The following is a 19,140-nucleotide window of genomic DNA, read 5'->3' as shown; positions in this document are numbered from 1 at the left end:
TGCCCCCCAATCAGACTGTACCTGCTTCAGTCTCGCTGGGCATCCCTGTAGCCAGACTCCTCTTCCTGTGGCTGTTCCACAGGCAACTCAAGAAGAGGTGGGGGGAGAGTCTGGAAGAAACTGGGGAGGGGGCCTATGCAGATCCCCTGGGAATTGATGGGGTAGTAAACACAGGCTTCTGCTGCCGCATCAGCTGCTCAGGCTTAAAATAGGAATGAGAAGAGTCCAAGGAGGAGCTATAGATAGAGAGGGAATAAAGGGCCCAGAGAGGATGGGCTATATTTGGTGAGTGCTGGAACACAGAGCAAACAAGCTGAAGGAAATGGAGGAAGGCTAACTTTTTGGAATAGATTAGGGATGTGCAGAACGTTTTGGCGGTGAAATATTTTGACTCGAAAAGGGCCATGTCAAGCTCAAAACTAAATATCATTTAAAGGGCCTGTTTGGAGTTCAGAGCAAAAGAACTCAATTTCAAGTGAAAACCTTTTGATGTTTCGAGTGCCATTTTGGAGGCCTCTTTTTCCCTTGCTGATTGCTCTGTTTTCTGGCACTAGCTTCCGATTGGCTTGTGATCTCTTTGCTTCTTTGTTGGTTTATTATACAAATCAATGTTGTCATGGGCAACTGTATCTCCATTGGCTGGGGGGAGGGGGGAACCCAAAAGGAGGGAGTTTTGAAATGTATAGGGCCTGGGAGGCAGAGAGAACCCTTATAGTGTGCCTCTCTTGAAGAGGATACATCAGGATGGAAGGAAGGTAGGTTTGATTTTGTGGCTTTCTCAGCACTGAGGACAATATGCTGTACTATTGCTGCTATAACTATCTGGTTTTGCTGGATCTCAGATTGACAAAGGCAGAACTTGGTTGCCTTCCTTCCTTGAGTTGTGATTTGTTTTGTTTGTGAGATGGTGTTGTGGCAAGAAAAGGACAATGTCAGCTCTGTGTGTGTGTGTGTGTGTGTGTGTGTGTGTGTGTGTGTGTAATATTTCTTGGTGATTGCTGTGCTGAGCTCCATGTCTGGCCTTCAGACTAACTCGTGCTCTGTTCTGTTCTGCAATCTGTACTGCAAGGTGTAGCCAGTCAAAATGTGGCTGAAGTTGCTGTAATTGAGCATATGGCTATGCTTGCTGCTAAGGGTGCTGCTGTAGCAGCTGCTGTTATGCTAGGAATAAGGAGTCATAATAATTGTGTGAGAGAGAGCAACTTGTGCCAATAATGTTACTGCAGTGCAGGCATTGTGGCTGGCAGTGATTTCTGGGTCAGATTCTTTTTTGGCCATTTTTGAACTGTGTTTGAAATGTGTGTTCTGTGTTGGGAGGGATAGATTTCCTTTTACTTTATGCTTCTGCAGTGTTTTTCAAGGCAGGGTTGCAAAATGCATTGCAATTGTAATGCAAAATTTGTGTGTACTCTGAGTGCAGCTTGTTCTGGCCATAGGGAGCAATGGGAAAATTCAAAACACCCCACTGTTCCCCCACTAGTAGCTCCTAGGGACACCAAAGTGGGTTGGGTGGGAGGGCATGATGGGTGCTATCTACCACCTAACCTACAAAAGAAATGGACAAGCAGGTGATTTTAAACAAGTTTTTAACCTTTTCCCCAAACCCCCATAGGATCCTATCGAGATTTGGGGAAAAGGTTAAAAACGTGTTTAAAATTGTCTGCTTGCCCATTTCTTTTGTGGGTAGAGTGGTAGATAGCACCCATCATGCTCTACCACCCAACCCACTTTGGTGTCCCTAGGAGCTACCTTTGGGGGACAATGGGGTGTTTTGAGTTTCCCCACTGTTCCCTATGGCCAAATCACTCAAAACATTTCAAAAATTTGTTTTGTAAAAACAGCCGGGTCGACAGCTGTTTTGACGAAATGTTTTGGCTATTTGCATTTAATTCTGAGCTCAAAACGAAAAGCAAAACCCATTTCATGCACATCGCTAGAATGGAGAGTTACATGTTATGCCATTAAAATAGTATTTACATTGCATGTGAGGTGTGGTTTGGTTGCCGCCACCCCCCTGCAATTAGAAGGGGCACTGGGTGTTGGGAAGGGGACCTGGACACATCCATTGTCTCTAATTGCACGTGGGCAGACTGGCTTGGATGCATCATCCAAACCGATCCACAGCTGTAGACGGAGGAACAGTTTAGGAAATACCGCAAGAATTAGATGGGGCCGGCAGAACAAGGATGGTAAAGTAGAAAAACATTGTATCCTTTAGCTTGAAGAAATGGGAAGTTAAAATCCTTTCTTCAGTTCATGATACCTAGAAAAACATGTTCTGAAGGATGTTCATGAGGATCTAAGCAGCATTTGACATCTCCAGAGCAATTTCCAAAGTTTCTTGTTGCAAGGCCGCATGCAATATACACTGATGTAGACAAAAAGCAGGTGATAGCCAATTATAGCTGCGTAAAATGGCAGGGGTGTGAAATGAACAGAGCTATCAGCTGCAGTAGGCTTAGGCTGCTTGTAAACAGAACACTGGCAATTTGATTTCAACTCTCGGTATACACGACAAAAGGGAAAAATCAAAGTTATAATTTCCTGGTGGCAAAATGGCAATGGACTCTTTTTCATTATTCCCATGATATGTATGTTCTGTGGTAGGATGCTTGAACTAGTATGTTTTTCTGGACAATAAAGTCTAATGAAAACAAGAATGTCTGAAAATAGAGCAAGGCACAGGTCAGGCCCAAAGAATACCAGGAGCTAAAATTACATACGTATTTGTGTAATTCTGTACATGTGTTACTAGGTTAGAGCTAGAGTAGTGCTCTTCGAATGGCATTTCCTCTTGTTTCAGATAAGGCAATCACTGAAACAATTTGCCCCACAAATATATAAATAAATCCACTCGCACATATTTTGAAGCCTCCTACTGAACATTCCATTTGCTCATCACTGTATGCATAGAGGTCCACTGACCTCTAGTGTTGGAAACAGTATTAGGATTGGCAGTGTGGCCAAGTTTTGTTATATTGTCTTTTTTTTACATTTTTTTACAGAATTTTAGAGACAAGAATTTATCTGTAAAGAATTTATCATTTAATTGGATGTTACCATTTAATTGGATATTAATTGTATGTTACTGTGAATTATTTTCTTTTTATGCTGGTCAACAACCAAAATAAAGAATTTATCTAGTATTAGGATTTGATAACCCATACAATGTGGCTACCAACATTACACACATTTCGTGAATGGTGAGAAGTTCTAAGGGGGTTCCACTACCTGAGCTTTGGCTTTCTTTGAAGGAAAGATCATTGGAGGCTTATGGTGTCTTTGTAATGTTTAGATTATTACAATAAGTGGAGCATTTTGTGAAGCTGAACAGCCAGTGTACACTCCTACAAGCAACAACACCTTCAAGGTGCCTTCCATCAGGCTCTCAAAGTTATTTGCAGAACCCTCAACTATTAGCTCACATTAAGGGTCATGAACTGGTCTTGCTCCTCAGCCATTAAGGAATATTAGTATCCCCTTTGTCATATCCCATGCACTAGACATCGCCTCATGGCAAAACCATAGAGAGAGCAAATCTCCTAACCCTATTCAACAATATTTAATGATTGAAAGAATGAAAGAAGACTAGAGGCCAATTCCAAGCACAAAAGAACGCCACCAGTGCAAACACAGCCAGAACAGAGGAATGACTTAACTGCTTTGTATAGCAGCCAGCCATTATCAGAGTTAATGATCTAAACTACAACATCCAGGCAAGCCCATGCAATCACATGCAAATGTATTGTGTAGACTTTCACACACACAGGTCAACCAGAAAATGATCTTTGAAATTAATGAGTGTTAACTATTATCACATTGGGCTTGTGCCCAAGACCAATGTATTTTGGCAATGTTAACTTTTCAAGGACAGAATTTAAGACTAAAAATGCAAATGCTGAAAATTTCCCAAATTGCAATATTCCATTTTCTGTCCGTTACAATTCTGCTACAATTTTATTTTCTATCCCTCTGTTATAATTCATATTATATCCTTCTAAACTAAGAATTCATGTTATATATAAACAAGGCAGAAGGCAAACCTCTCATTTCTCTTGTGATCATCATGAAAAAAAAAGAAAAGCACAAATAAATGTTCTGATCATAGTTTTATTTAAATAAATTTCATCTGATGTTGATCCATTAATTTATCATGAAGTTCTTCTACCCTCATCCTTAAAATTGGGATTAACTGCTTGAGAACTGGATTAAAACATAAATTGACAACATGAGATTGTGGCTTCTTAAGAGAAAATATTTGACTGGACTTAAGCAAAGGGAAAGCTTGATGAGCAACTCATTCAAACTGGGGGTGGGGGAGGAAAGACATGGGGAAAGAAAAATGTGTTTTAAGAACTGAAGCTTATGGGTATTGGGTTTGGTGGAGGAAAGTCTAGTAAAATGAGGAGGGGGGATTCCTCAAATACTTAGGGGAGACCTGAACCCCTGATAATTACTTCAGGAGACTGTTGGATTTACTGTTTCTGAAGAACCATTTAAATCTTTCTCTCTTGTTGCAATGCTGTGGATTGCTGTTGATGGCAAGTATCATATTATTATAATCGATATTTCACACATAATTGTAACTATGTTTGGATGGAACATTGCCTTTTCCCAGTAACAAAAATATCAGTTTGTTCTGGCAAAATGTAATAGCCTTGTGACGGAAGCACTGCTGAGAGGAAAAGCATCTGGATTGTAACTCATTGCTCTAAAAAGAGTTAAGAGCGAGCCACAGAATCCATTGTGGTGATGTGCTGATAGTGGATTATTTCAGTCAATTTGCTTTCTTGTGGCTATTAGACACATTTGTACAGAGGAAGGGGAGAAAAGCTACAACAGAGCAGATGTTATGCCCTAAAATATCAATTATCTTCAGTCAATAGCCCAATTCAGACATTATGCTGTACAAGTGAACAGATGTCAGTACACTTGTGCATGTGCTGGTGAATGACTGTACCTGTGTTCATTTCAAAAGTGAACCTGAACACAGGCCCTTCAAATGCACAGTACAGATAGGAAGTGTACTTCTGTACCTGTGTTCAACATAACATGTGAATCGCTGTACCTGTGTACAAATCTGTACCTGTGTACACTGTAAATGTGTTGTATGAGTGCTGAACATAATGTGTGAATAGGTTTATAGTATTACAAATGTATGCACAGAGCATGGATGATAATCATATTGACAAATGTTTCTGTTTCACAGCATTGGCTCTATCATGGCATATGCAAACTCTGAATATCTTTACTATGCAAACTGGTAATGCACATGCAGTGTTTAAATTGTAGAACTGTTAAGATCATATCCCTATTGTATGGGATGTGCATCATCCCAGAGCTTCAAAACCCAACAATGACTATGTTTTTACTTTAGAATCCCACAGCTCCAAAAGCTCTGTAAAATCAGCATGCACAGCCCTAGAGAAGACTTCAGCCTTGAAAGTGGGGCTTGACAACCAGACTTACAAAGTGTGAGTGCTAGTTGAGAAGCACCAGTGCTGCTTGGAAGCTCCTGACTAAGGCAGCACTGGCACTCACATGGTGTGTGTGTGTGTGTGTGTGTGTGTGTGTTAATTTCAGTGACCTCCTCCTCTTTCCCTGGAAATGGTCTGCACCGCCCCAAAATATGTTCCTGAGGTCTGTGTGACCCTCAGAGACATATTTTTAGGTGGCACAGAGCACTTTGGAGGGAAGGAGTGCTCAATGAAACTCAATACACATACACACACCCCTGTGTGATTACTGGTGCTCCATTAGTCAAAACCTTCAGCAGCATCAGCGATTCTTACCTAGTATCTATGCTTTGACAGTCTGAATGTCAGCCAGTGTCTGGGATTATTTGATTTGGTAGTAAAGAGTATAAGGCGGTTAGAATGTGGAGTGTGTAGGGGTCTAAGTCAGACCGTTATTCAGCAAACCCTTTACTCTATGAAGGAAACTGAAAGATTATCCAGCTCAGAAACAACTCCCTAGAACAAAATTCAATCAAAGATACCCTTAGTTAAAGTGCTACATCTGCAGAGTTATCCGAGTTCTTCCGTCTTTTCATCCTAGACGGAGGGAGGACAAATGTTTGAACTTATGACTGCGTTGTTGTCATGAGCTGTATTATAGATATCATAATATTGTGAAGCTAGGTTCCACTCTGGGCCTTGGAGGGGCTCTATCCACTGTGGTCTCTCACACCAGGCACCAGTCCATTCAGGATAGCAGTGACACTGAAATAGTTCCCAGGCTGACAGTCCTTGGTCTACAAAGTCCTGCATTGTGTGCTGAGGGTGAAGATGGAGGAAGGCTCCCCATTCACCAGGGTATCGTCTCACACAACGTCCATTCCCATGGCACAGCTGCTGGCTACATGTATGCGCTGCTGTAGTGACATTGACTACATATGGCCCCAGTGTGGAAATAATGTAATCACGAAGGCTCCTGCAGCTCTCCTAGAGAACAGAAAGTCAGAATTACACCGTGAAACTTCCTAGCAGTTGGACCATCTGCACCGAGGATGAGAGTTTCTGGGAAGTTCCTTTAGACAGAACCAGCCACAAGGGCAGGCAAACAACACAGCCATAAGTCAGGGCAGCAAGAACATTTGGGCTTAATGAATTCTGCCACTGGAACTGGGGCGGGCATGGACAGGAGGGGACATACTGCCAAAGCGCAGCTGGGGCCACCAATGTTGTGACACGGGCGTGTCTGCTTTCTGCCTGAGGCAGTAAACGCCTTAGGGGACATAAGACATCCTGCAGACATACTCACAGGCGAATGGGAGTAAGAGGTGTCACCCCAGAGCACCACCCCAGCAGCTCCAAGTGCTGCACTCTCTCCGATGGTATTTACCAGGTCAGTCTGAATGAAGAAGAAGAAGAAGAAAGCGGGGTGGGGAGGGGAGAGAGAAGCATTTTTAACATTAGGCGATTCTGTGCATTAGAAAGACAAATCACACATGCTTTCTAACGGTGTACAGATGTTCAGAGACTTGAAGGACGTGTGATAATGCCACTGTTTCCCATGGTCCATGCACTCAGTTTTTCTGCTCCCACTAAGTTATCTGGTCAAATCAGTGTTGCAGGCTTCTGTAACGTGTCTGCCAAACTTGTTTGACCAGAGACCACAGCTGGACAGGAAAAGTGAATGTGCAGAAATCCTCTCTGCATTTAGTAAGCACCAAGAGGGGGAGCAGGGCCATGCCCCCTGACAATGAGACAGCACTGGCCACAACTCCTGGCAGCTGCAGCTGTGCCTTCAGTTTTCATAAGAAAAAGTCAATACCTGCATACATGGTGGGAGGGGGAATTTAAATTACCCAGTAAATGTGAAGATGGATTTCGTGAGAAGAGCGCCAACAGTGGCTCTATCACATTGCTGTCAAGTCTCTGAAAATCTATCACCTGCATCCTTCTGAAATGTGAAGGAGGGTTATCTGGAGTCACCACCATGCACTTTGATCTTCATAGCCAGCACCAGAGACCAGCCCTCTCTGTCTGACATGGAAGTTTAAGGCCCTTTAGTACTGCTGAAGCACTGTTGTCCTGCAACCAGTTGGAATTAAAGCAGAATTAAAACGAAGTTAAACAGCATTTAATATAGTATTCCCATTAAAAATCCAGCAATACTCATCTCCAGGGGCAAGGTCTTACTGTATGTTAGTCAGAAGTAAGTCCTGTTCAGCAAAGATTAAATTTCTCCCTGCAGCCCTTTATTTAATTAGAAGTGACCTCCTTGCCCCTTTCTTTTGAAGAAACTATATAGTAGCTCTCTCTTCACTCTTGACGGGCTGCAGCATTCTTCGATGGACCTTTAGGCACTTCCTGTTGCCAGGAGGATCAAGGACTTAATTACGGATTTCCTCTTTGCAGCTAATTGTTCTAGCTGCAAAGAGTTTTAATGTTGTTAATTTAATGCTATTTTTATGATTGCAGTTGGATTGGAAAGATTTGGATTCAAATCTCCTCTAAGTCATTAAGCTCAGTAGTTACCTTGGCCCCTATCATTTCATTTCAGCCTAACCTTCCTCTCGGGGTTGTTGTGACAAAAGGGCAGGAGGGGGAACCATATATGCCATGCTTAACTCCTTAGAAGAAAGGTGGGATAAAATATAACAACTCATGTACATCAGGAGCTAATATTCACCAAAAGTTTCCAGTCAGCGAATAGCTGTAGCCTTTCTTCACCTGCTACACAAAAAGCTCTCTGGACCCATTGCAGGCAGTGAGCCCCTTCTCTCTTCTCAGCACTTACCTCAGTTAGGTACCTTGAGGAGCGTCTGTAAGACACTCTGGAATACGCTATCACCGGCAGGGGCTGCTTCAGGCCAAACCGGGCCACACGGAATGCCTCTCCGAGGCGGTAGTGAACATAATGCTGGTGTTGAGCTGAGGGGAGTTTAGGCGGGAGGTAGATACTTGGGTAGAGGGCGGAGGAAACCTTCCAGAGCCACATGAGCTGATCATTCCATTGGACCTCCTTGGGGTTGCACTGGCCAGTGTACATCTCTTCTTTCTCCCAGTTGTCATTGAAGCAATCAGGGAATCGGTAAAAGCCCCAGAAGCCCTGTGGACTCAGCTTTTCCCCCATGCCCAAGGTGGTCTCCATGAGTACCTGAGCTGCCTTTTCAAACTCTGCCTCTGCCAAGTAGGATTGTTCCTTTTTGGGCAGATCAGGAAATCTGACCCTGACCCATTGTTTAGAAGCTTCCCTGTAAACGTTCTTGGGGCCCCAGTTCCGTCTCCAGAGAGGTCGCCACTCCTCCCAGTCAACCACTGCCAGACCTCGGAAGCCATGGTGCAAAAGCTCACTAATTTCTTTTGAGGCCTTCTCTAGGTGTCCTTTCAGATGGACTTTCTGGGGTATCCCCCCATTATACCATTCACCCTCTGGGGAGATGTAGGGATAGAGTCCAAACTTGTTTTTGTAAAAGATAGTTATGTTCTGTCCACGAAACACATTGCCTAAATTCTCCACAATGCCATAATCTCCAAGGGGCAGAGGGATCCCAAAACGCTCTTGACACTTGGTTGTGGGCAAGTTCCACACCACAATAAATGGTTTGTTCTGGAAAATGGGACCAGCCGTTGTTGACTCCCAGTGATGTCCTCTTGGGTGCTGGGTGGCCCCAAGGCAGAAGGTGATGTAGATCCAGATGACTCTGTCCAGTATCATGGCAGCCAGTGTCTCTTCCTGTCTTCCTCTTGCTTTGTTTACAAAGGCATGCCCTGGCAGGGAAAAAGGAAAGGATAGCCTAGATGAGAACTCTGTCCCTCAAGTTTTCTGCATGCCCCACCATTTACAGTGTGCCTACTAATAGCTGAAGCACTTGTCACACAGCCCCACAATTAGTTTCCGAGCTGTATTTTTAACTTTGGGATCCGGGCTTGGCGTGGACTCAAAATTACCTTGCTTGTGCTAGCACATTAAGGCAGTTATTTTGGGGTAAATGCCTCAGGCAAACAAGCTTTGAGGGAGCTAAATTCATGGGCTAACAACAGAGTGAGGGGAAAGCATAAGGAAGGGTGGAGCTGCCTGGTGGAGGGCTGGCTGCTCTGGCAAATGCATACTGAAATTACCTAAAGGTACCTTGTTTGTGAGCCGAGCTTGTTTGGATTTTCACACAGGGATACTAGAAAGGATGGCTCTATGCAGCCAGGTATTTTTCCACAATGGAGAGCACAAAACTCCATAGGGAGGGAGAGATCATCAGGAGATTTGGTGCAGGGTGCTATCAGTATGCTGATGACACCCAAATCTATTTCTCCATGTCAGCATCATCGGGAGAGGGCATAACCTCCCTAAATGCCTGCCTGGAGGCGGTAATGGGCTGAATAAGGGATAACACACTGAGACGGAATCCAGATAAGACAGAGGTACTCATTGTGCAGGGTCGGAACTCGAAAGACTATTTTGATCTGTCTGTTCTAGATGGGGTCACACTTCCCCAGAAAGAACAGGTACGCAGTCTAGAGGTGCTTCTGGATCCAAGTCTCTCCTTGGCGTCCCAGGTTGTGGCAGTGGCCAGAAGTGCCTTCTATCAGCTTTGGCTGATACACCTGCTGCATCTGTTTCTTGAGGTAGACAACCTCAAAACAGTGGTACATCCGCTGGTAACCTCCAGACTGGATTACTGCAATGTGCTCTATGTGGGGCTGCCCTTGTACATAGTCTGGAAACTACAGTTGGTTCAGAATGCGGCAGCCAGGCTGGTCTCTGGGTCATTGAGGAGAGACCATATTACTCCCGTATTGAAGGAATTACAATGGCTGCCGATATGTTTCTGGGCAAAATACAAGGTGTTGGTCATAACCTATAAAGCCCTAAACAGCTTGGGCCCTGGGTATTTAAGAGAACGTCTTCTTTGTCATGAACCCCACCAACCATTAAGAACATCAGGAGAGGTCCGTCTGCATTTGCCACCAGCTCATCTGGTGGCTTCTCAGGGATGGACCTTCTCCATTGCTGCCCCAAATCTTTGGAATGCGCTCCCTAGTGAAATAAGAGCCTCCCCATCTCTGACAACTTTTTAAAAGTCTTTAAAGACGCATCTGTTCACCCAGGCTTTAACTGATATTGTTTTGATTGTTTTAATGTTGTTTTTAGAATATTGTTTTATAATCTTAAATTATGTTTTAAATTTCTTATGTTTTAAATTTCTTGTTTTTGTTTTTAATTAATGTTTTACTTCTGTTTTTATCTTGTTTTAAAATGCCCAGAGATGTAAGTTTTGGGTGGTATTAAAATATGTTAAATAATAATAACAATAACAACAACCACCACCACCACCACCTAGACTGGGCTGCATCCCCTTGTTGGTCTGGATTTGTTTGCTCTGGGTCATTCTCTTTGGCTTTATTTTCCATTCCAGCACTGCAACTTGAAGGAACATCAGGCCTAAGAAACTGCAGGTCAGGGTCCTTCTCTAATGTTACAGACAGGCTCTGAATTGTGGGGTTTTGGTTTTGTTTTACTGTTGTCCAGGTGCTGGGGTTGAGGAATTAATTAGTTGGCCGCCTCCTCTGATCCAGCTTGTCCAATCAATCTGAGATAGCTCAGGGTAAGAACCACAAGCCCATCCCGAAGACAACAGACTGACATCAGAATCAAATGCACAATTCCCTAGATCTCAAGGATAAAACAAGCCCAAGCTTTATTACGATTCACTGGCTGGTTGGGATTTGCTATAGGGACCCTCAACATTGTTTCTTCTGTCTGCATGGAAAACCACAACCATCACCTCTCTATAGTACTGGACTTCCTACTCCCCTAAAAGCACCTGTTAGTAGAACCGACATATAACTATGTATCCTTCCTCCCAGCTTCTCTCACACATTAAAACTTTATTATGGTCAATAGACCGGACACACACACACACACACACACACACACACACACACACACACACGTAACAAACAGCCATATAAAACAGAATACAAGAACCATGACTAAGATTGTATTAAGTTAATTAAATCATCTTACTTTGGGTTCTAATGGCAGCAGCCATGAATTTGGCAACTCTGCCAGTGATACTAGAATCCTGAACAGATAATAATGGAGAAAAATAAAACTTATCCAATATACCTGGATATTTGATAATAATAGGCATAATAAATATAAAACAAATATCATGATTTTATTTATTTGTTTAGTACATTTATATTCCGCCCCATACAAAAAGGTCCCTGGATGGTTCACAATATAAAAACCATTAAAACACTGACATAATGAAAACAATTTAAAATACAATAGAAACTCTAAAACCTGAAGCTTTAACACTATAAACTCAAAGCCTGACTAAACAGGTATGTCTTTAGGGCCTTCTTAAAAACATCCAGAGAAGGGGAAACTAATTTCATTAGGAAGCACGTTCCAGAGTCCCGGGGCAACTCTAGAAAAGGCCCAGTGTTGAGTCGCCACCAACTGAGCTGGTGGCACGATAAAAGGGGAACTGCAAAAGTACACGAAGCACAGTTTCCACTTGTCCTCAAACGACAAAGGCAAGTATGTTTGTCATAGGGAAGAATATTCTGAAATCTTCCTACCGGGAACACATTATGGTTTGTCAGTTTGAACACTCTTAGGCATTTCAGAATCATACGACTGAAGAGAGACCTGGCTAGAGTGAACCTATTTAAAAAGCTCTCTGAGGTGTTACAAATTGGACAGAGGCGTAACTATAGGGGGGGCAGGGGGGGCACATGCCCCGGGCACCATCTTTTCTGGTCACGTGGGGGGCGCCACCATGACCAAATTTTTTAAATTTTTGTTGTTGTTGTTGTTAATACAAATGTTTCCTGCTCAGTGCAGCAGTGCTGCAGCAGTCAAGGGAGTGCGTCGGTGCCCCCTTCCCCACGAGCGGTCCCTTCCGCGCCACCTGCGCCCCCCCTGCATTGCTTTGCTGGCACCTGGCGGCCAGTCAGTGGCCTGGCTTGGCAGCGGGCGCTTGTGAGGAAAAACCTAAGTATAATGTAGTATGGGGGGGCAGGGGGGCGCCATTTCAGTGCTTGCCCCAGGCGCCGATTTCCCTAGTTACGCCTCTGAAATTGGAGCCAAAGTTAAATCCCTTTGCAGCTCCATATCCCATATATGTTGTTTGATAACCATCTTGGCTTTTTGATATTCTAGTATTAGATAAGGAGGAGAAAGACCATAACTTAACAATTTTTGTTGCAGGAACCCATTCCAACAAGTTTGAAATGGTTAATGGAGCAAGACCAACTGGGAAGAAAAGAGCATTTCAATCACTAAGAACATTATCTGCTAAGGTGAAGGCATCCCTCACTGAAACAAAGCTATCTACAAGTTTTCTGTGTATAAAAGCAGTACGAATAGGCATGCCATTAGTGGTTAGTATCTTAGGGGAAGCTGGTGGAAATCACACCCACTCACCCCCTACCCCCCATTTTCAGAAATATCTTTTGACAACCAGGCATTTGACATTGTTATAAACTGGGCAGAATTACATTTAAGATGGCAGTTTTGTATCTACATTGAGAGGTGCTGGGGTCCAAGATTGCCTAAAACTTAAGAAAGTGCCTCTTTTGTCATGAACCCTCCCACCTATTAAGGTCATCTGGGGAAATCCAGTTACAGTTGCCACCGGCTCATTTGGTGGCTACTCGGGACCAGGCCTTCTTTGTGGCTGCCCCAGGGCTCTGGAATGCACTTCCTGTCAAAACAAGAGCTCCTCCATCTCTGGCTGTTTGGTGTTTTTTAAAGACCCTTAAGACACACCTGTTTTCTCAGGTTTTTAATTAATTGATTTTAAATGGCTTGTTTTATATTGTAAAATTGTTTTAATCATTTTATCCTGTTTTATATTTATTGTATGTTAACTTCTGTATATCGCCTAGGGCGGTAAATAAATATGATAAACAAAAAAAACCCCAAACCATTACCCTTGCCTAAACCCCTTACATGACAGTTGCATAGATGGTGGTTTGGGTTTTTCAGTGATGCAGGACAGGCACTCTCCATATGCTTAGAGGTATACACTTTTCTGATACTACTTTACATTTCAAAGCTAAGCTCTGGCACTTGAACTAAGTCTCAGGATTTGGCCTGGGCAAGCCCTGATCCAAACTAACTCAAGGATGTCATCCCATACTTGCCCTCTCTTGTTTCACTGTATTAGCAAATATACACCCTGTCCAGGGATTACTACCACAGAGCCAAGTGTTTAGAAGGAGAAATCAGCTACTGCAGAAAAGGACCAGTCTAGCAGCAGAGCAGGAGTAATTCATCTCTTCTTGATGGAAGAGAAGATTAGGAATCTGATTAAGCCCTAGAGCCTCATAAGATCACCCTGCTATTAGTTCCTGTGCAACTGCTGATGATACAAACCTCATATCCTTGGTTTTATTGATCAAATTGTAAGCTCTCACAAACATACACTTCTGCCAGTATCTCAAAAAGGGATTTCAACAAGGCTTCAATTATATGCAAATACATTTACATTTCATTGATTAATTAACCAATTAATCAGTTAAAAGGCAGGTGATTAATCAACTAAAAACTATTTAGCCAGTTGACAGCCCCTGAAAAAGTGAATATTTTCTTCTTTCTCTAAAAAATTCAACTTTCAATGAAAATGCTGATCCATCAATTTGTTTCTGACATGCTGTTGTCATACAGCCCCATGGTAGATGCATTCACAAGAAACTAATGCCCCCAATTCCATATCCTAAGAATGCCTTCTTCATCATGAACACTGTTGCCTATTGATCATCTGGGGAGGAGGTCCATGCTACTATCTCATCCGGTGGCAACTCAGGGTCGGGCCTTCTCTATAACCATCCCAAGGCTTTGGCATACACTCCCTGCTAAAAAAAGAACAGCACCATCTCTAGTGACTTTAGGGGACATCTTAAGACACATCTGTTCAACCAGGCTTTTATTTAAAACATTTTCAGTTAAATTTTAAGTTGTTGAATGTTTTTTCTTCTTCATGTTTTCAATTGGTGTTTTTATATTTTAAGGGTGCATTTTAAATTGCTGTGACAGTAGTAGGCAATAAACAAATCTATAAAATAAAAATGTTGCAGGACCAAGTAACAAATTAAAAATATGCATCTGGATCAAAATTGACAGACTTCCAGATATTTCCATAAGTAGAAATGTGTTTATTGGGGAAGTTTAGTCTATAAAATCCAATAGGAAAGGGGGGAACTACTTTGATTCAGTTCAGTCTTTCCAACTTGACAGTCAGACATTCTGTTCTGCACAAAAAACATCACTAACCCACACATATGAAAACATTCAACTTCCCACCCCTAAATTTTAGGAGCAGAAATAGCTGGCAACTCCCCTCCTGTTCTCACAAAGTAGTTTATACAGCACTTTCATCCACACTGAATCACGGGGCGAGAAGTCAAGTAACTTTGGTTCTAAATGCTGTTGCTACTATAGCACCCTACAAGAACAAAGGCATTTGAAAAGGGGACCTGCTGGCTTTCTTGAAAATTGCATCAGTCTATATGGCTTGCAAAATACCTTGTCATTCTACGGACTGTAAAGCTGAGCTGTTTTGTTGCATCCAAGATGACAGTGGATGACTTGTGGCGGTGGCATCCACCTCTACCCTCAGGCAGCTGTATGACTAGTTACTAGGCCAGAGTGTTGGAGTTTGCTATGTGATGGAGCATTGTCTCTGTTCTGTTCCTGGGCATGCTTGTCTATGTGTCTGTGTCTGTGTTCAGGCTCCACGGTGGAGTCTAAGTTTCAATTAAGCTTCTTGCCTAGAATTCAAAGTAAGAGGTTCTCCCTCCTTCAAGACACTGTTAGTCTGTCTATTGTTTTTCTTAGCCTATGTTTAGTTATAAATATCAAACTCTTGTTTTTCAGTCAAAGTTGGTTCCCTGTTTAATTAGTTATAGAAGACAAGTAATTACTCTACAACACCAAGCCCAACACACCCCTCTCTGCACAAGGCTGCCTTGGGCCAGCCATTTTACGTTTATGTTGCTGGGCTGCAAATTGGATTCCAGTCCTAGAGTTAAGAAATCCCGAACAATCCTGAATTATGCGTTGATGTCTTATTTTAAATCAGAAGGCCATACACACACACACAATGGTTTTGTAAAGGTAGACAGGATTCAATGGGCTTGCTAAGACCAAAGTAGGGTAATAAAGTTCATGGAGGGTGGAACAAGCATGTTCTAGCCATTGTGTTTGTATACAAGGGCCAGCATTTGCTTTAGTGCAGGGGTTTCCAATCTTGGGTCTCCAGGTGTTGGGACTACAATTTCCATCATCCCCAGTCAGTGGACAAATCCCATTATCTTTTTGCCCAAGCTTTCTCAGCTTCCTAAAAATCTCTGGTTTATTTTTAAATTTTTAAATTGTTTTTAAGTTTTTTGTATATGTTTTTAACTGGTTTTATGCTATTGTTAATCGCCCAGAGACTAAAGTTTGGGGCAGTGTACAAATCTGATAGATAGATAGATAGATAGATAGATATTATGGTTGGAGATGATGGGAACTGTAGTCCAGCACCTGGAGAGCCAAGCACGATGGCTTGGACTGATGTTTTAAAATGCAGGTTGTAAATCGATCAGTTAAGTCCTATGACCAGTTTTCTGCACATAGTATCCTTTCCATATACATCACTGATTTATGCTTGTGGGAGGGGTGGTGCTATTTCAGAAAGCAGCAAAATGGGACTGCCAGAAAGCTTCAACAGCCCCAGAATGCCTTGGTCAAAAGAGATGATGTGCTAATCCCTGTGATCTTCATGATCCAGCACAACCACCATAGCCCATGGTGGATTGCTACTGGAGCCTGGTTTGAAATGTCACACAACCCAATTAGCACATATCCACACTGGTGTTCCCTCTAACAGAGATTCCCAGATGTTACTGACTACAACTCCCATAATCCCCATGCAAAAACCATTGCAGCAGGGGATTCTGGGAGTTGTAGTCATCAACATCTGGGAATCCCTGATAGAGGGAACACTGATCCACACAAGCAGAGCTGCATTGGGCTGAATGCATTTTAGCCAGGCTGAAGTAGTCACATGATCACTTGTGTGTGAGGAATGATTGCCACCACGGAAACTAGTCGTGTGAACTGCCCTTGTGCAAAACTCAATAAGCACATCCTGCTTCCTGCCAGGCTACCAAGGTAAACAAAAATAATAATATGGCAGTTCATACAATAGATATTAGGACAGGAGATGGCTCCTACCCTAATTCAGGAGCTCTGCACACTACTGATTTCTAATCATGTGCCATTAAAAACAAGGGACTCTTAATGGTGAGCTAAGCCCCAGCTCGGTAGGATGAGCATGCCCTACCTAGATCCCACCCTCTGCTTCAGAACGAGGTTGGAGGAAAAACTGTCTGGCCCAGCTGGGGCTTAGCTCCCCACCTCCAACCTTGTTGTTAACTGACTCATGATCAAAAATCAGACAAACATAGAACTCCTGGATTAGAACAGGAGGCCCTGCTAACTGGGCAAAGAGGCACCTGTTTAACATGGTGATTCTCTTTATTTAGCGGGGGAGAGTAACTGGCCTTATCCACCCCCAGCACAGCATCCCTCCAGCGACTGCTGCTGGTGTCTATCTCATGTTTCTTTTTTAGATTGTGAGCCCTTTGGGGACAGGGATCCATCTTACTTATTTATTATTTCTCTGTGTAAACCGCTTTGGAAACTTCTGCTGAAAAGCTGTATATAAATATTTGTTGTTGTTATTGTTCTGCTACCTTAATGTCGATTGTTCCCTAATATATGAGGTGTGGGTAATTTATTGTGTGTGTATGTGTGTGTGTGTTTCATTTATTCATTTCATTTATATACCACACATTCAAAAATGGCTCAGGGCAGTTCACATTAAAAAACAGTTTAAAAAATTTAAAACAGTTAAAAAGGGGTAACAGTTACCACTGTTAACTGGGCAAAGAGGTGCCTTTTAATGTGGTGATTCTCTTTATTTAGCAGGGGGAGAGTAACTGGCCCTATTCACACCCAGCACAGTACCTCCAGTGACTGTTGCTGGTGTCTATCTGATGTTTCTTTTTAGATTGTGAGCCCTTTGGGGACAGGGATCCATCTTAATTATTTATTTATTATTTCTCTCTGTAAACCGCCCTGAGCCATTTTTGGAAGTCGTATGGAAACTGAATACATAAATAAAATATTAACAGAACAATCATGTAAAAACGATTAAAACCACTTAAATATTAGTCAAGCTGAAAAGATGGGTCTTTATGGTTCGCTTGAAGGCCTCCAAAGTTGATAAACCTCTTATACCCACAGGGAGTGCATTCCACAACCTAGGGGTGACAACTGAGAAGGCCCCATCCCAAGTTGCCACCAGATGGTATCTCAGGTGGAGGCTGCAGCCAGGAGCACGTTCCATCAACTTCGGCTGATTTGACAGCTCCGTCCATTCCTTGAAGAGAACGATCTCAAAACAGTGGTGCGCCAGCTGGTAACCTCCGGGCTTGACTACTGCAATGCGCTCTATGTGGGGCTGCTTTTGTACATAGTTCAGAAACTCCAGTTAGTTCAAAATGTGGAAGCCAGACTAGTCTCTGGGGTAACACAGAGAGACCGTATTATGCCTGTTTTGAAACAGTTGCCCTGGCTGCTGATGTGTTTCCAGGTGAAATAAAAAGTGCTGGTTATTACCTTTAAAGCCCTGAACGCCTACCTTAGAGAACACCTTCTTCGGTATTATCCCCATCGCATGTTTAGGTCATCTGGAGAGGTCCGTCTCCAGTTACCACCAGTACATCTGGTGGCGACTCAGAGCTGGGTCTTCTCTGTAGCTGCTCTTGGCCTATGGAATGCACTCCTGGCAGATATCCATAATTTAGGCTCATTGTTGGCTTTTAAGAGAACTCTAAAAACTTACTTGTTTGGCCTGGCCCTCCAAGGTCTTTAAATTAAATACCCAGAATGTTGGGGGCAATATGCTAAATCATTGTAAACTGCTTAGAGAGCTCCGGCTATAAAGCGGTATATAAATGTAAGTGCTATTGCTATTGCTATTAAACGGTTTTTAAAAGTTCTGAATTGTTTTAAAATCGTTTTTTATATTGTTTTAAGCAGTGTGTTATAATAGTGTTTGTTTTTATGTTTTTTAAACTTGTGTACCGCCCAGAGCCTTTGGATGGGGCAGTCTAGAAATGTAATACATAATACTTGGCTGTTTTGTCCTGTGCAGCATCTCTGGAGACACCTTAAGCTGACAGACTGAGGACAAGATGTAGGATTCCAGACTCCACATCATATCGACAGCCAAAGAGTGCTCCTTACACCCTGAAAATGCACTGAGCTCTTTAACCAAAATGCAATTCCCCTCAGAACAGAATTCTGCTTAGAAGAAATGTTTAGAATGCTTAGAGAAAACTAGCCCAAGGCAACAAAACTTTGGAAAATAGAAGGAACCCTGAAAACAAGCATCTATGCTTGTAGATGCTAGTACAAAGGAACTAAAGATATGCAGCACAAAAACAAAAAACAAAAACCCTGGGCCCTGCATGAGCAGTTGCCATTTGGCACTGTACATGGAGGTTACACACAATGTCCTACATGGAAGAGGCTTCTGTGCAGGACCTGTACAATGAGTGAAGAGGCCCTCTATCAGTTGCATCCATAGCATGGCAACTTTGAAGATGGAAACATGGCTGCATACAG

General features: G+C 42.8%; 2 protein-coding genes and 1 long non-coding RNA gene across 3 annotated transcripts in view; 1 reads left to right on the top strand and 2 right to left on the bottom strand.

Moving 5' to 3' along the window:
- LSMEM2 (leucine rich single-pass membrane protein 2) overlaps nt 1–193 on the bottom strand; it is a 12,629-nt gene extending 12,436 nt beyond the window's left edge. The window contains exon 1 of the mRNA XM_053291156.1: nt 22–193. Within this exon, the coding sequence (XP_053147131.1) occupies nt 22–43 (22 nt within the window). The 5' untranslated portion in view covers nt 44–193. The remainder of the gene's footprint in view (nt 1–21) is intronic.
- On the top strand, nt 110–19,140 carry LOC128342941 (uncharacterized). Its single transcript, XR_008315268.1, has 3 exons — nt 110–755; nt 12,667–12,758; nt 18,668–19,140. It is a non-coding gene; the product is annotated as an uncharacterized LOC128342941 (long non-coding RNA).
- Nucleotides 4,095–19,140, bottom strand: part of HYAL3 (hyaluronidase 3) — a 32,005-nt gene continuing 16,959 nt past the window's right edge. The window contains exons 2-4 of the mRNA XM_053291153.1: nt 8,245–9,218; nt 6,763–6,852; nt 4,095–6,443 (exon numbers count right to left, since the gene is read on the bottom strand). Of these exons, the coding sequence (XP_053147128.1) occupies nt 6,054–6,443; nt 6,763–6,852; nt 8,245–9,165 (1,401 nt within the window). The 5' untranslated portion in view covers nt 9,166–9,218 and the 3' untranslated portion in view covers nt 4,095–6,053. The remainder of the gene's footprint in view (nt 6,444–6,762; nt 6,853–8,244; nt 9,219–19,140) is intronic.

The sequence above is a fragment of the Hemicordylus capensis genome, chromosome 2 (genome assembly GCF_027244095.1).
Source record: "Hemicordylus capensis ecotype Gifberg chromosome 2, rHemCap1.1.pri, whole genome shotgun sequence".
Lineage (NCBI taxonomy): Eukaryota > Metazoa > Chordata > Lepidosauria > Squamata > Cordylidae > Hemicordylus > Hemicordylus capensis.
The sequence above is the reverse complement of the archived record's forward strand: the minus strand, read 5'-3'. Positions and strand labels throughout refer to the sequence as shown.